Here is an 18,197-nt window from a genome sequence, read left to right as displayed (position 1 = left end):
AGAGAGAGAAAGCACATGAGAGGGGGGAGGGTCAGAGGGAGAAACAGACTCCTGCTGAGCGGGGAGCCCAACGCGGGACTCCAGGATCATGACCTGAGCCGAAGGCAGTCGCTTAACCAACTGAGCCACCCAGGCGCTCTAAAATCTGAAGTTCTTAATAAGACTTTCCACAATCTGTTATCAATAATAGTTTTTAGAATGAGCTCTCAGTGCTTTTTATGTAAATTTTCATCAGCTAACTTATCCTCTCTCATTTAATCTGAGCACACAAACACTGCTCAAATCATCTTCTTTCTAGCTCATCTCAGCCTATTTAAATGGACTATCCTTCAAGGCCCCACTAAAAATCACTCTGCCACTTTACTCACATAGCTGGGTAGTAAGGAAATAGTCTCATACCCGTGAGCCTTCACAGTACTGTACTTCTCGCAAGTCTGTTGTAACTTAAGTCTATGCTTATATGTACTGCTTGTTGCTACTACTGGAGAACATTAGCTACATGAGGGCAGGATCTAAATACCTCCTTCATTTTTGACTGCCTCTGATGCTGCCCAGCAGTTTTGTAAACAATGAATACATTTTGAATGAAAAAGTAATGAACATGAAGATTCTTTAGGGCTTGTTATATGTATCATTAGAATGAAACTACCAAGAACAAATGATCTAGTAGCTTTCCTGTGAAAGAAATAATGAATAATAAGCACGGATCTGAATAACTTTTACACAACCTATGTTAAATTTCATTAATAATTCTAAACACTTACTTCCTTCTCCATCATCCGTCACTCCCAATACCAGTCGCAGAAGGCACTGGGCATGTTTTCTCTCTTTCAGTAGGACTTCAGCATAGCCCGGAAGACGAAGAAATAATCCGAAAGCAGCCAAAGAATGGGCAGGAATGGGAGACATGGTCTGTACTGCTGATTTGATAGGTGGAGGTTCAGCTGCAATGGTTTCTGGTGCTTCATAAACTAATTCCCCTGACTGTTCAATGGTCACCCATTCAAACTGATCACTATCTTTTGGCTTTTCCTGAGTGGTAGAAGTCACCACTGGAGCACTTACCTAAAAAAAAAGAAAATTTTTGCTTGGCTATTTGTGTGTTTCAACATTAGGCTCAAATTAAAGATGTGATTTTAAACGATCTCTCTCAAATACAGGAATAAAAGGACCAATAAAGGGACGTATTTTTAAAAAGCTTCCAAATCATCAGGAATTAAATTATATCATGAGTGTGGTGGTATCTGCCACGTATCTCTACTTTAGATACACACATCCATACATTTATTTATAAATAAAGTTACTATTTTATCCTTTATAATTAGTTAAGAATCTGTAGACAGAGTCTTTGAGGCTATCTATGTATCTTGTTTCTCCCCAAACTTTGATCAATTAGAATTAGCATTTTAAAAATTCTTGCCTAAAACAGTAATTATTACATTGGGTGTCAAATGGTGGCTTTCCATCATTCCTTCTACATTTATTAGTTGGCCCTGAACTATAGGTAAAAATGTTCCCTTCTTCTCCACCTATTTATTCATTCATTTCTTACTCTACATCAGTATGGAACTAGGGTCCCTGCAGATGGATCAGGGTGGATCCTAAATCCATGACAACTGTCTTCAATGTCTTTGACGAGAAAGATGGCCGTGTGAAAATACACGCAGAAATCGGACTGGTGGAGCTACAAGCCAATGAATGCCAAGTGCCAGCAACCACCAGTGGCTAAGAAGAGACAAGGATGGATTCTTCCCCACAGCCTGCACAGGGGCCATGGGTCTGGTGACAACCTGATTTCAGACTTATAGCTTCCCTACACTGTAAAAGAATAAATTTCTGTTGTTTCAGGCCATTCAGTTTGTGGTCCTTTGTTGCAGCAGCCCTAGGAAACTAATATATATATATATATACTCAGTACATGTAATTACAGGGAATAATTTCCCTACTTCATTCAATAAACATAAAGTGCTTTGTAATTACAACTTTCCATGAGCCATACTCCCTCCACACTAATAAGAGAGCACTGAAAATACATACATCCATAATAGCAAAATTAATTAACAGTAAAGAGGTTAAAGCAGTATGTTTTTAAAGCTACCTAAAATAGAAATGGTACCTAAAACAGGAAAAACAGTTAAACAAAAAGACAATGCATTTGGGTAGCAGTATACACTACCATCTTACTCTCCCATTTCCAGTGATATCCATAATTAATATGCCCGAAGAAGCACAGAAATAAAAATGCTACAGTGTGACGACCATAAAATCAAGGTAAATGCTGCAGCATAATGAGTTTGGCAAATGTGCTCGGCCGTCAGCATTTTTTTGGTACCAACTAATTCTCACAAAGCTCTGTACAGGCTGACCTTTGAAATTATATGATGCTCAAGGAGTGTAAGGGAAAGGGTACTCCCAAAAGGTTAACACAAGTGAGTTTTTTTAAAAAAGCAATAAAAGAGAACAAAGGGCTTTGCCACGGAATGATATATTCAATTAGGAATCTTATCTTACTTGTTGAATTACTTCTGGATATAGCATGGGTAGTCTTTCTGCAATAAGAGCCAGTCCACCCATTCCTGCAAAAACTTGTAATGGTGACTGAATGGGACAGGTTTCAAGTAAAGATTCATCCAATATCCCATCCATACATTCATCACTTGGAGTGAGAGCCTCATCTTCTGGACAGCTACCAAGTAAGTCTCCATGATCTAGAACAATAAATTACAAATAACAGGTGAGAAAGGGTCTCTTTTTATAATAATCTTTCATTTACAAAGCAGATCTTATTGTCACCTCTCTACTCAACAAAAGAGCATAAATATCTTAGGTTATTCAGATAAAGCTTTAAGGCTAGATGCTACAGTAATTTTTAAATCATTTCTGATGTTGCCTCTCAAAGTCCTGCTACTCAAAGTACAGTCATTGGCATATGAGCACTGGCATCATCTAAGAGCTTCTGAAATGTAGAATCTCAGGTCCCACCCCTGACCTACTGAATAAGAATCTGCATTTTAACAGTGTTCTATAGGTAATTTATAAGCATATTTTTTAAGTTTGAGAAGCATTGTCCTTTAGGGCATATTTCTAAGTTATAATGCATGTAAAAATAAGTAAGTCTGCAGAGAATCAAAGCAAATACTAACATATGTACATCATGTTCTGAAGTATCCAATTAGGAAAAACTGAATACCAACAAAGACTTCTCATACTGAAAACTAAAAATTACACCATACTGGGTGCCTGGGTGGCTCAGTCATTAAGCGTCTGCCTTTGGCTCAGTTCATGATCCCAGGGTCCTGGGACTGAGTCCCACATTGGGCTCCCTGCTCAGCAGGAAGGCTGCTTCTCCCTCTCCCACTCCCCCTGCTTGTGTTCCTACTCTCATCTCACTATCTCTGTGTGTCAAATAAATAAATATTAAAAAAAAAATTACACCATATTGATTTAACTTTGAATCACTCACCAAAGAAAACCAAAAGGTTAGTATGTTTAACTTAACTAGATTCTATAACCACTAGAAAACCCCCGAATAATCCTCCTGAAAACCGAGCAAAGGAAATATTCTAAAATTTACTAAAGAATGCAAAAGGCTAACAATAAAGCATATGTGTTCATAAAATAAGTGATGCTGTAAGAGAAATTAAGATTAATTTCTAGTGAAAACAAGAGCAATTTTTATATCTATAAATAATTCCATCATGAAGAAAAATACTTTGTTAGCTTGATATAATAAAAAAGTAAATTAAGTCATCAGCTACAGAAATCCCTACTTCTTGGATCATGGACTGTAATTTTAAAGGAATATCACATACATACCTTTTTCAGGGTGTAACCTTTTAAAAGAGTCTGTTTTTGACAGACTTGGGTCTGTGATAACTCTAGATCCCAATTTAACAGTCAGGTCTATTGAACGGTAACCTTGAGGAAGTTTTCGGTCATAAAGAAGAGTTAAGAGTTGGGCAAGCGTCATTTCTGCTGGCAATGGCTGGCCTAAAAATGACATAACTAAGTTAAATCTAGAATCCAAGAGGGAGACATTTACTTGGTTTGATTTAGTCAGTTACTGTTTTTACTGAACTGCACCTTAAGCTTCTGATTCGGACACTAATTTAAAAATTTAAAATCAGCACATGGAGTTTACAGAAATCTATTTCTGATACATGTGAACAATATTGTCTATAGAAAGTATTAGTCACTAACCAAATCCCACCAAGACCTTCTGAGCCATAGCAAGAAACAAAGAAACAGACATTCCTACAAATCTGGGGTTGGCAAAATCTTTTCCCTAAAAGGCCAGATAATAAATATTTTAAGCTATGAAGACTATATGGTCTCTGCTGCAACTACTAACTCTACCACTGTGGTATGAAAACAGCTATGGACGATACACAAATAAATGGGCATAGCTGTATTTCAATAAAGCCTTTTCAGAGATAGAGGGGAGCCTGGGTGGCTCAGTTGGTTAAGCATCTGACTCTGGATTTCAGCTTGGGTCATGATGGTAGTGTCGTGGGATTGAGCCCCACATCAGGCTCCACACTTAACAGCAAGTCAGCTTGAGATTTTCTCTCCCTCTGCCCCTCCCCCTGCTTGAGCTCTCTCTCTCTAAAATAAATAAAATCTTAAAAAAATATTTTTTTTAATAGAGAGGGATTCAGTCTACTGGCCATACGTTGTTGATCTCTGCTATAAATCAATAACATAAAGCTAAGAAGGAAAATCCTTTCAAAGTTAGTTGGCAATTTGATTATAACAATATGGCACAAAAATGGAGATAAACTGGGTATCACCTTGACCAATGGAAAGTATACTGGTCAAAGAATATGTATCACCTACGGAGAAAATATTGTTTAACTATCAGTGGTATGGCAAAGAATTCCACTACTATAACCAGTTCTTCAAAATCTGCCTCACACTGCTTCCTATACAACTTGTTATGAACTCTTTGAAGTATTAGTGATTTTATAGCACATTGACAGCAAAATTTAGGAAACCAGTAAGCTGTAAATATGCAACATTATAATGTTAAAAAGGATATGTAAAAGGTTACTCCTTTTCTCATTTTTTTTTTAAGAGGGAACAGTATGTTTATCTCATCACAAGCACTTGATTAAACAGGAATCTGGTAATTACATGTCTTCAAAATTTTTTCTTATTTTTAAATATTGTGAACATTACCTGCCAAGAGTTTGTGGAACAGGTGAAACACTGGGACAGTAATTATTTTGTTGGCAGTCTCTGCTCCTGAAGAAGCACTTCCTATTTTATCAGGCATTGTCCTACCTCTCCTGGATGGCGGACGAGGTGGTGTAGCTGACACAGCCCGTTTAGACTGGGATTTCAGCCCTAGAAGAATCAGGAAGATTCTATAGATAGGCAACACACTAATGAAATAAAAGGGCATTTCTACAATATTTTTAAAAAGCATCACATTCCTAGCTAATGCCAAAAGACAGAAATATTTCTTCTGATTTTTATCTCCCAATTTTATTTGCCCTTCATGACACACCATGAATTTTGGTTTCACGTTTTAACTATTTTCAAGAGAGTAAAAAACAATGCTAAATTCTACTGTCTCTGAGATAGAGATGACTGCCCATTTACTAGAAAGAATTTTTGTGTATGTGCAGGAAATCTCACAATTCTTCTCTGAAATAGAATAAATTCCACCAATACAGAGATCTCCTATTTGAGGAGTAAAGTAATACAGACTAAACCTTCTTCTTTGAACTAAAATCATCTCACTTATGTTATAGAAAATATCCTCCAAATTGATCCGTTATCTTGACCATTTTGTCTTCTTCATCTCCTGACAGTATTGAGCACAATTCTCTGTACATTGTCAAGCTTAAATGGAGTACCTAAACAATTCACAAATGTTCAGTATCTGATGAACTATATTAAGTTTTGGATATAAAATAAGTGTAATAATTACACTGCCAACGAGTAACAGATTTCAGGTGCAATGTTTTTACATCCAGTATTAAAACATCATTACAAGTCAGCTTTCTCCATTAATACTTTTTATTACATGACGTTCCTATAAATATGTATTGTCATATTTAAAAAAAAACTCAAACAAAATCAACATTATAAAAAACAGAAAGCGTACCTGAAGCAACAACAACACTGTAATTGTCCTGAAATCCATTTTCTGCCTTAACTTTTTCTTTCTCTTCATGGTTTTTCTTTTCTTTGTCATCTTTCTGTTCACTAATTAGTTTAGCAGTGATACTTGGTGTATCTGTAAGAAAATATTACCTAAAATACACTGCTTTTCAAAGTCATTAAGAAGGAAGCTACAAAGGTTTCAAAACAAAGATTACACAAGACATTATCACTAATATGGACGGAATGTAAATGCATTTAGAAGAAACTGATGAGGTAAAGCCTAACAGTCAATCCTTGCTGGTATCAATGTAATGGAATCACCACTGTTCATAAGCCAGGATACTTAAATTCTCATCTCTAGAAAACATTACAAATTACAGTGGTATTACCTCAAGGCAAGGAGAAACTATTACCAAATTTCCTTTATTTTAGGCACAGTTCAATGTGCCTGCCACCAACATGTAATTTTGTCTTCACAACATGCGTATCAAGAAAGAATATTATTCTCAAAATAAGGAAACAGGCTTTAGCAAGGTTACTGATCTAACCTATTAATGGCAAATATGGAATTCAAGCTCAGGACTCATCCTAAAGCATTATATTAGACTCCTTATTTTATAAACAGGAGTAGAAAGGAACACAGTTCGGTAATGAAGATTTGTTTTGCTATTTTTAACATAGGAAACTTAGATACTTTAAAAACAAATACTAATAAGGACTTTAATAAGATAAACTCTTTGAATTAATGTTTTCTTTCATTACTTTGGAATATGGCATGGTATTAAAAATCATGTAATGGGGGTGCCTGGGTGGCTCAGTCATTAAGCATCTGCCTTTGGCTCGGGTCATGATCTCAGGGTCCTGGGATGGAGCTTTGCATCGGGCTCCCTGCTCTGCGGGGGGCCTGCTTCTCCCTCTCCCACTCTCCCTGCTTGCGTTCCCTCTCTCGCTGTGTCTCTCCCTGTCAAATAAATAAATAAAATCTTTAAAAAAAAGTTATGTTTTGTATTATTTCCTACTCTTTAGCTATCTTTGAATGTGTGAAAAGATCCCTGTGATCTCAATTTCTGGAGTTCATTCCTAACTGCAGACTGCCTCTAGAGAGTTCCGTTTTTTTGTGAAATTTAAAAATTCTGTAAATACTATAAACAATAAACAGAGAATGCAACAATACATTAACTTTCTTCCAAAAACAACCAAGCAACCCCAAATGTCAAAATAGTTACAGAAGTCAGAATGAAATACTTAAATAATAAAAAATTCACACAATTAATTCACAGTATTCATAGTATTTTCAGGAAAACCAGTAAAGATCATTATTAGGTGCTAAGAACTTAACATAATGTTATCCTAGCAAATGCCAAATACTTAAAAATATCACTAAGAAAAATTTTCTCAACGTTGTTTAAATTGTTCTAGTTTGGATTACCACTTCTGGTCAAGATAAAATAACAACACCCAGATTTACTCTCCTACCTGAAATAACTAAAAACTAGGAAAGTACATTAAATAGTTTTCAGACAATGGCCATTAGGAAGACCGGAGAGGGATGCCTGCGTGAGTGGAAGCTAATGAGGCGAGCCCTAGGACTTCTACAGCTGACTGCCTAGAGTTTCCCAGGCCACAAACTGGCACAACTCAGGAGTCACCCAAGGTGGGGACAGGGACTGGGAACCCAGGAAGACAAAATCAGCTGGCTGCAGTTTTTAGGTCACATTGCCAGGGAGGAGAGATCTGCAGAGAGAGAGCTCCAGAGACCTAGTGTCTCTGAGCATTTTATATGAGGAAATCACCAAAGGCCAAGGAAAGTACTTCTCAAAAGTAACAAGGGGACCAACCCCAGGGTCTAAAATAAGGGCTGTAATATATGGTGTCCCCAATGCCTACTGAATTCCTAACAGAGTTCTCAGAAGGGTATTACCTCATTAGTGAGGCCAAAGTAGCCCTAAGCCTTCATTTTCAAATGTGGTTCCCTACTTCTATTCCAATATAGCACCTTTTAAAAATTAAATTCATTAAAAATTTAGTTCCTTAGTCTCACCAAACTCGTTTCATGCGCTTGAGAGCTACTGTACTAGACAGCGTAAGTTTATAAAAAAAAACTTCCATCATCACAATAAGTTCTGCTCTGGATTAAAAGCAGCTCTTGTCTACCTAATAAAACTTAAAAGTCGGCTCTAAAAGCAACAATGTTTTCAGTTACTATAACTTTAACCCAAAACAAAATAAAAAATATTTATTAAAATACAAAAATATCGAGCACCCAAAAGAAGTAAAAAAGAAGAAATCACATTGCCTGGCATCCAATAAAATTTTCTAGGCAAACAGGGGCGCCTGGGTGGCTCAGTCATTAAGTGTCTGCCTTTGGCTCAGGTCATGATCCCGGGGTCCAGGGATCGAGCCCCGCATCAGGCTCCCTGCTCAGTGGGAAGCCTGCTTCTCCCTCTCCCAGTCCCCCTGCTTGTGTTCCCTCTCTCACTGTCTGTCAAATAAATAAAATCTTAAAAAAATTTTTTTTTCTAGGCAAATAAAAAAGCAGTAATATACAATCCATAGTAAGTAAAAGATAATCAATATAAACAGACCAGTGTGTTTAAGATGATAGAGGAAAGCTTATACACTTTAGATAAGGACAAGGAGATTATATAAAGAGAGGGGGGAAATGTTGGGGGAAAAAATGAACAGAGCTTCAGTGAGCTGTGAAACAACTTCAAGAGGCCTAATAAAAATGTGTAACTGGAATTACCCAAAGAGAGGAGAAAAACAGGGAGAAAGAAAATATTTGAGACAGTATTTACAAAAAAAAAAATTAAATTTTAAAAAAAATTCCAAATTTGATGAAATTTATAGATCCAGAGTCAAGAAAGTCAACAAACCTGCATCCCCCCCAAAAAACTATAAGGCATATAACAATCAAACTGCTTAAAAGCAGTGAGAGAAATTTGTAAAAGCAAAAATACTGACACACGACTTTTATTATTTGAAAGCAATGTAGTGAAAAGCTATAGGAAGTGGATAAAATTAAGTAATTTTGGATTACTTGTTTTTGTTTTTATATTGATAAAATATAGACACACATGTAAATATATCATCAAATATGGCTAAAGATAATAAACATGCCTTAAAAGACCAAAACACTGCTAAATAAAGGTTAAATTCAGCACTTGGAAACTTCTGGTGTTTGCTCAGGATGACTCTGTTGGACTTTTTACTAAGAGTAGTATTCTTAAAAAGCAATCAATTTATTTTTTAAATATGTAGGTAATAAAGGGAACTATTCCTTATTTTTTTTTTTTTTAAAGATTTGAGAGAGAGAATGAGAGAGAAAGAGAGAGAGAGCATGAGAGGGGGTTGGGTCAGAGGGAGAAGCAGACTCCCTGCTGAGCAGGGAGCCCGATGCAGGACTTGATCCCGGGACTCCAGGATCATGACCTGAGCCGAAGGCATTCGCTTAACCAACTGAGCCACCCAGATGCCCTATTTTTATTCTGAATAATTATTTTGTAATAATGTCTATTACTTCTCTACGATCAAGTTAAATGTAAGAAATCACAATAACTGAACTTTAGTACTCTTCCCCACTTGTCCTTCTTTCATTTAATTAATTCATTATTCATTTTTTTCTTCACCATGTAGAAGGAACAATTTCAAGGCTATGACAGAAAAAAGTCTGTAAACTCAAATTTTCAAAAAACTTTAGCTGTAACAGGATAAGGTAGACATTTTCAAATAAGAACAAATGTTATATATGCACTTATAATAGTACTCTAACATTTTATCCTATAACTTGTAACAAGAAAAGAATTAGAGTATTACATACACACTTGGGTTAGATGCAGTGACTAAAGCCAAAAAAGATTCTTTTCTACTTTATTTTCTCATAGCGATCACATCCATGCACATGGTTTAACCTACTACCTATGTATGGTGACAACCTCGAAATCTCTTCAATCCAGTTTTTTATTCTAAGCTTAGATTTCTATTTCCCACTGATAAATAGACGTAAGTTTTTTTCTGAGATACTCCTAACTTCCTACAGTTGTAAGCTTAGGTATCCCCTTAAAATGCATACAGATAGGAACATACTTACTTACATTTGTATTAGAATGCAAACATTCTTAAATTTCATTTATTTTTTAATCTGATAACATACATACGATCATAATACTCTGAGGGGCAGAGTGTGTGTCTTGCTTTCTCTTATATCCTCAGGGCTGATTACTGTGCTTAGACATAGAAGATGCTCAATCAATTCAACACTGATTTCATTCACAGGATTTCTGAGAGGCAATAAAATCAAACTTTCTACAGTGGATTTGCATTCTGCCATCAAAAACTGTTTTTATTTTAATAACCTGTATGCTGTTCAAAGGCATCATCTTCATCTTAGAATATAGGCAAGAACCTAAGGGAAAATTTCTTTCTGTTTTCACTGTTATAAACAATAAGGTCACCAATCTGATCTACCTACTTCATTCTTCTCTCTTGACCATTTCGTCCTGAGAGCTAGTAAACGTTTATTTGGAGTCCTGCCATCCCAACTAATGGCCTGCAAATCATCTATTATAAGACAGCCAGATGGTTTGTGAGAAAATCCCATCAACGGCTTCCCAAGGCTTGTCAACATTTCCAACTGTCCATTCTGTCATTACCTCACATAACACACATGACACCAAAAGAACTACAGGTGCTAGAATGTATTGTCCATTTTGTCCCCTTCATCAGCTTCTTACTCATGCTTCAAAATGCGAAGACATATTGACCTTTTCTAGTCATTAAATAGTTGCTGAGTGAGTAGATGCAGTAAAATAAAGTTACAAAAAATAACAAAATTCTATATAATCCAACATAAAGTCAAAGACAAATTAATACTTAAATCTGACTTGCCTGACACTCTGTCAAGAACTTCTGATAATGTTGTTGAGACTGGTAAATGAAGTGTTCGGAACTTATGGCCTGCTCCGTACATTGGATGCTGGATGACATGGCTTGTGGCATTAATTCTACCTTTATACAGCTGAAAATTCAAAAGAAATCAAGAAGTGATTTTTTTGATACATGTATCATTATAAAACAATTTCAAAAGCATAAAAGAATAAAAAATTTTAAATGCACACAAAATATAAAAGGTTTATTTTGTAATATTTTAAAATATGGTGCATTTGCCATTTGATTTGTTGGTCAACTTTTGTATTAGCACCACTGTACCTAATAATCAGTCACTTTTTCCCCCAACCAAATTATACTTTTCATGGTAGGATAAGTTAGGCTACTCATCACAAGAAGGGTTATTCAAAAGAGATTTTTAAGTCCTATCATTGAGTATAGAGGTTATTCTCGTTTGTTTGTTATGTAAGAAATTAAGATGTAGAGGTGACACCAGGTTCTGATATGAAATTATGAAATGTCTTTGCACACAGCTAATTATTAAGATTTATTTAACTGTTAAATACTCACTGGACAAGGAGACTGAAGAAACATTGTCACTTTCTCATCTTCCAGCATCAATTGCAAAAATAATCTACGTATAAACCCCGAAATGTTCCCTGATGTTGGAAGGTTCCCTCTTTGAGGAGATGTCTGAAAGAGTTCACAGAGAACCTGGCAAGTAAAGAGATTTAAAAAGTTAAGTGCACTATTTACCTGCACCTTTGTACTTTAGAGAATAAAAAAGACTATCCCCACAGAAAATTCCTGTGAATAAGAGAAATTACTACTACAGGGTTTTTACATAATAAAATACCTAGCATAACCAAGTTACTTTTAACTTTAGTCAATATCAATGTCGTTACAATGCAATAAAAATTACGGAAAAAAGGGTATTAGAAATATAACATAAAGCCTTATTAAGAAGCTGAGAGATGAAAATTAAGCCAGAAAGCAACAAGTCACAGAGTTCTCATGCTATCCAGAGGGACAAGCCAAATTTTCAAATACTCCTGTCCTTGGTTAAAACTGATAATTTAACCATTTCCTTTTAATTAGGCACATTAAGCAGATATCGTTTCACAATAATTACTTTTGACAGTAAAGTATCTTGTTATTCTTCTTAATAAAGTTAAATCAGTATTTTTTGAAAATTATTATAACTATCCTTCTAGATATTAATAGTCAGGCCTGAATAAGCACTCCAAATCATGGAGTAAAAAAAAAAAAGAAGCTGATTCCTATTTATTGGTGCCTACCAGATACCAGACAGGCTCTATGCTAGTTACCTTATATACATTACGGTTTTTAATGGTCTCAAAAACAATCTTTGAGGCAGGTATTACCATTCCCATTTTATAGGCTAAACAACCTGATGAAAGTCAAAACAGCTAGAAAGGAGCAGAATCTGGCAAAAATCAACTAGAATTCTTCTTGAAATAATTCTAACTTTCAAGATTTTGGCCCCATGGACTTACTACAATAAAATCATCTCTTACATTTTTAATGTGTTTTGTCAAGAGTCTCCTATCTGAAAACTATCCTAATGTCTGCTTCATTAGAAGCAAACCAAGAGTTGTAGCAATCCAGTTAACAACAAAACACAAAGCCTCACTACAGATGAGATGCTCAATGACCACCTTCAAGTGGTCAATCCTCTTTCAGAAGCTGAAGTGCTGTTCTTCTGGGCTTGTTCTTTTTATTGGATTGGGGGTTTGTGAGTTTAAAAGGAGGAATGTATCAATTACAGCTAGAATTGCCATTAATTTGCCCATTATTTCATCAAAAGGAATATGTGACACTTGAGAGGAGGAGGGAGCAGATATCAATACTTTAAGTATGGTTTAAATTCAGATCCTTTATGGGGTGCCTGGGTGGCTCAGTTGGTTAGGCGACTGCCTTCGGCTCAGGTCATGATCTTGGGGTACTGGGATTAAGCCCCGCATCGGGCTCCCTGCTTGGCCAGAAGCCTGCTTCTCCCTCTCCCACTCCCCCTACTTGTGTTCCCCCTCATGCGCTCTCTCTCTCTCTCTCTGTGTCAATTAAATAAATAAATAAAGTCTTTAATAAATAAATAAATAAATAAATACAGATCCTTTAATGCACCGGATCCCAAACTACATCATCACCTGTAACACATACCCCTTTCTCAACTAATTTCATTAGTGTTATTAAACAGTGTATTAAAATAAGATGCCTAAAACATAAGCCAATTTTTCTAATCTTACCTGGGCCATCAGTTTTTGATTATTAGGGTGGCATGAAATGCACTGCAGAAAGAACGCAACAGTCGCATTCTCAATTGCCGTCCTCTGTTGAGTAGTCAATCCTGTTGGAGCAGCTGAAGAAAGAGAGGCTGATCTTGCACTAGTCTGTTGGGCACCTAAATTATGTCCTCCAGAAGCAGACCCAGAGTGACACAATAAAAACAGAAGTGCTGTCCACAGTGGATTGACTTCAGACCCACCGAGCCAGTCTTTCATAACATGGCTACTGCCAACTTCTGTCAAAAACCTAAGAATAGGAGCAACCAGGTCTGCTGTGATAGGCATCTTATTACATTGCTGTGCAACATGATGCCGCCTGAGCTTGTCCTGAGAAATATCTATTGACTGAGCAATGTTTTCTGAGTAAGAAATGTGACTAAAGCAAAAACTAGCCAGACTCCTCACAAGAAGAGAAGGCAAACCTGAGTCCAATAACTGTTTGATAGCTTCTGGAGATTGAGAAGAGGACGCAAGGGTCGCCAAATGTGATTCAGTTAGTGCAAGAGGTGCTTGTGCATTTTTAGAGTCATCTGTTAAGGATGAAGTAAGATCTTGCTTTTTGCTATCATCAGTCATGGACAGTCTGTGATGACACTGCACTGGAGGAGGGGTAATTCCCATCCAGCCCATGAGCAAAGAAAAATAATTTGGATGTATATGACACATGGAGCAAAGTAGACTGTCAACAGCTTTCTTCAAAACCATATTGCAGGGAAGAGACATGGACCAATTAAAAAGTAACCTAGGAGAATAAAAGATGCCAGGTTAACATTATGTATGTATCTTTAGAAAGACCTCACTGTTTCTAATACTTCTATTAGAAATCAACCTATACTCTATAAAATTATAAAATCTATAAGATTATACATTTTATTTGACAAAACAATATTTTGTCAATTGACTTCAGGAAGACTGCTTGTGATAAATATTATTTAAGTATTTAGGTAGACAAAGTTATATTAGACTTGTAAAATGAGTACAGAAAATCAAGAGATCTATATTAAAATGGATCTACCATTCTCTGTGTCCTCAAAAAAAGTCACATAAAGAAACACTGAAAAATTATACAAAAGAAACGTTTAGATTGAATTTGACATGATTGATGGCTTAAAATTCACGTTTGCAAATCAGAAACTATTAGGGAGTTTCACTAATAAGTCATGGGTTATGCCAACTGAGAAGGCCACATATGAAAATGACAGACTGAAGGTCAAAAGGCCAATCTTTTAAGAGTCATGGAACGCCTCAGAAGTAAGTATGATATTCTCTTACAGACTTAGCAATTATCAGGCAGTAAGTTCAGCAAAGCCTTAGCTGAGGAGAACAACTGTATCAGATATCCAGAAAGTAGTAAAAACAACTAAGCATAAAAATTCTCCAAAGTAGTAACTCTTTCAAAATTTCCAGCTATACTTTTTCTCCCTAGTTGTACATCAAAGATAAAAAAAATCTGGTGGGGTGGGGGCTGGGTGGCTCAGTCAGTTAAGCGTCTGACACTTGATCTCAGCTCAGGTTTTGATCTCAAGGTCATGAGTTCAAGCCCCGCACTGGGCTCCACGCTGGGCATGGAGCCTATTAAAAAAAAATTCTGGTGGGTAAATTTGCAAAAAAGAATAAACACTACGAACTGGAGGAACACATACATTAAACACTCTGATTTTAGGTAGGAAAAACATGCAATGCAATGACATGAATATAAATTAATCAAATTTGTGTGACACCTATTTCAAAATTACACCTGACTAAATTTAACTACTACTTTCAAAGTATTATTATTATCCAAATAGGCATATAAAATACTGCTTCATCAAGTGAAAACCTATAAAGATCTAGTACTGGGGGAAAAAAAGATTTCAAAAATCGTACTTACTCAAAGAGCTCTCGGTCCAGCAGCGCTGGTAAATCATACTCTACAAGCAGTTCGTAACTATGCCACAGAATTGCTGCCACACAGTGAAGATGAGAAGGAGATGGCATGAGAAGACCATACTCTACTGCTGAAGAGTTAGGGCACATGTAGCTCATCCTGCCACTTCTCCTCATAGCAGCCACTCTTGCAGAATCACTGACCCATTTTAACAAGGCCTGGATTCTTAAAAGAAAACGAATTCAAATAACCAATTATACCACAACTGACATTTAATACGGATAAATATCACCATTACATGTCAGCAACATATATATGAGAATAACATATTGTTTTTGGTAAATTTAATCTAAAATAGGAAGAAAAAGGAATTTATATAAGCAGAAAGAATATAGTAGTTCTAGTTTTCCCATAACCTTACTAATCTTAACTGATGAAAATGTTTGAAATAACGTAACTATAATTTTGCAAATAAACATTAACTTAACTCATTTATTAAAAAAAAAAAACAAGGGACGCCTGGGTGGCTCAGTCGGTTAAGCGTCTGCCTTCAGCTCAGGTCATGATCCCAGGGTCCTGGGATCGAGTCCCGCATCAGGCTCCCTGCTCCGCGGAGAGCCTGCTTCTCCCTCTGCCTCTGCCTCTGTCTCTCTCTCTCTGTCTCTCATGAATAAATAAATAAAATCTTAAAAAAAAACAAAAACAAAAAACTATCACTATCTGAAATTACAGGATACAAAGCTTAACAAATTCACTGTCTCTTGTAAATTTTATCTCATAACAAATCCACACAACCGAGAGCAGTAATCTGGTGCTAATTCTTCACTGTGCAGAACCTCATGCAATAGAGCACGTGTCACACCTCTGGTCCCCAACCATTAAATACTAGCAGCAGTCACCCACCCCCCTTCATGCTGAAAACACAATATAGCCCCAAAATATATACTTTTTTTCAAGTGCTACCCTACCCTCAATACCCTGGAGCAGGGCGCTACTGACTGAGAACAAGACTTTTTAAACCAATAAGGCTTTGGAGTTTATATAAAATACAGAAAATGGGTTAAGATTTATAATTGAGTTCTTAAAACATAGTATTTATATTTTTGTTTGCTTTCAAATTTCTAGATCATAAGATTCTTTGTTTCACGGTAAAAGAAATGGGGGTAGGAAGGTATATAAATCTACTTAATCCTCCTCTCTGCCCTGAAGGACAAGACTCTTTAAATTTCATATGACAGGAAATTAAGAGAAGTCAGAAAAAGAGAAGAGAGATGAGGAAATTATGGAGTGGTAAAATCTTCTCAGTCCACAGAAGCCAACCATCTTGTTATTATGTGAGTTCTAAGACAGTTATGTTTTAAAAAGTACTATGCAGTAAAAACAACTTTGTTTAGGGTAATTTTCTTATGATAAAAACCATAAAACTACTAAAGAATCAAATAATTTTAAGAGATTTTAAGAAAACTGTTCCAGAAAAATATTTAAAACTCATTTTTTATATTCTTTTTAACCCTATTAACCATTAGGATTCAAACTTGGCAAAAATTTTTTATCAAAAAATATTTTTTAAAAAATTCCAACCTATTTTTAAATATAATAAAAATATAATTCATGTAAAGGAAGAAGCTTAATGGAAGTCAGCTTATTTAATATTTTGAAGTTATCATGCTGAAAATAAATTTACTTGGTTAAATGTCATTTAAACATTTTTAATCAGAAAATATGAAAGCAACTAGCCTACAATAAGTAAAAGCCATTACATTATCAGTGGTTCAAGTATCAATATTTACCAGGCACCTTCCATGCCTGACACTCTACTATATACTCCCAAGTCTGACCTATGTAAATCTTCCCTTGTGAATGACAGTATCCTGCCTCCTCAAACCAAGATAAAAGCTGGATTCAATGAACTTGTTCGACACTCTAGTATCTGGCACAGTGCCAGGCATACAGTAGCTACTCAGTAAGTACTTATGAGTTAAGTACCCACAAAAATTAATAATTTGTTAATTTATAAACAAATTAATAAAATATCAAATGATTTTCTCAAATGTTAATCAAAATATTAAAGGATAACATAACTCAGAAAACAAAAGACTGTTGATAGAGTTAAGTACTCTATAAATGTTCTTCTGATATAAATGATATATATAAAACAAGAGAATGCCAAGCCATCACTCAAAAATTTACCAATAAAAACATGTTTCAAAAATACCTGGCATTCTTACCAATTTGGAGGTTGAAGACATCAAGGAAGAACTACATTAGTAAAACTCATCTAAAAATTACCTTTAAAAAACATCACTAAATATCTAGGTGAAATGTTCAGATGTTATTTACTGATAGGGTTTCACTTTGTGGTAGGAAAGAGAAAAAAGGTAGAGAGTCTCATGAAAAGCTGTCAATGAATATTATAAATAATAAGTAACCAAAACAAACACTATTATCATTGTCAAAATAGTCTATGTACCTAATATGGACACAATAGTCCTATAATCAGAAACAGTTAGTAAATACTACCTTAAATAGTATGATTATGAGACCATTACAATTTATAAAGATCTCATCACAGCACGGTTCATGTAAAAATATGTAATATTTTATTCCATTCCAATAAAAAATATTGATTAAAAATTCTATTTGAGTTCAAATTTGCTTAAAATAGGTCCAAATATATAAAAATTTATGTTAAATGTTCACAAAAATCTCTAACAGTTGTATCATGTAAAGCATACAGGTAAATATGCAATATAATCAACAGCCTTAGCTTTTATGAAACACTCTAAGGAGAAAGTATGACAAGTAGTAACATTCACTACCATGTGACTGTGTGTACGTGTGTACTTAAAAAACAAGATCAACATATACCTGTCTTTTGTTCCAGGATCCTGAGTTGTTCCAAGCTGGTAAAGAATATCTATTGTAGAATCAGAAGAGAGTCCATTCAGTCTTCCAAAAAGTAAAGGGCTGTTCAAATCTTGCAATAAAGAACCAAAAGAAAGTTTGCTCAATTTAAATTGTTAATT

The 18,197-nt window shown here is 35.5% G+C and overlaps 1 protein-coding gene across 11 annotated transcripts in view; it reads right to left on the bottom strand.

Moving 5' to 3' along the window:
• The window catches only part of BIRC6 (baculoviral IAP repeat containing 6), a 227,694-nt gene that overhangs the window by 70,312 nt on the left and 139,185 nt on the right, over nucleotides 1-18,197 (bottom strand). For all 11 annotated transcript variants that reach the window (XR_006792448.3, XM_064572077.1, XM_045884369.3 and 8 more), the window contains 10 exons: nucleotides 18,040-18,148; nucleotides 15,175-15,396; nucleotides 13,266-14,046; nucleotides 11,569-11,712; nucleotides 10,999-11,128; nucleotides 6,113-6,244; nucleotides 5,179-5,346; nucleotides 3,817-3,990; nucleotides 2,512-2,708; nucleotides 765-1,065 (listed from right to left, as the gene is read on the bottom strand). Coding sequence is in view for 10 of the 11 variants with exons in the window: in XM_064572077.1 (XP_064428147.1) it covers nucleotides 765-1,065; nucleotides 2,512-2,708; nucleotides 3,817-3,990; nucleotides 5,179-5,346; nucleotides 6,113-6,244; nucleotides 10,999-11,128; nucleotides 11,569-11,712; nucleotides 13,266-14,046; nucleotides 15,175-15,396; nucleotides 18,040-18,148 (2,358 nt within the window). In the remaining variant the exon portion in view is untranslated. The remainder of the gene's footprint in view (nucleotides 1-764; nucleotides 1,066-2,511; nucleotides 2,709-3,816; nucleotides 3,991-5,178; nucleotides 5,347-6,112; nucleotides 6,245-10,998; nucleotides 11,129-11,568; nucleotides 11,713-13,265; nucleotides 14,047-15,174; nucleotides 15,397-18,039; nucleotides 18,149-18,197) is intronic.

The sequence above is a fragment of the Mirounga angustirostris genome, unplaced genomic scaffold (assembly GCF_029215605.1).
Source record: "Mirounga angustirostris isolate CCGP_5_RB_7025 unplaced genomic scaffold, mMirAng1.0.hap1 SCAF_10, whole genome shotgun sequence".
Classification (NCBI taxonomy): domain Eukaryota; kingdom Metazoa; phylum Chordata; class Mammalia; order Carnivora; family Phocidae; genus Mirounga; species Mirounga angustirostris.
This window is presented reverse-complemented; position numbering and strand designations above follow the sequence as displayed.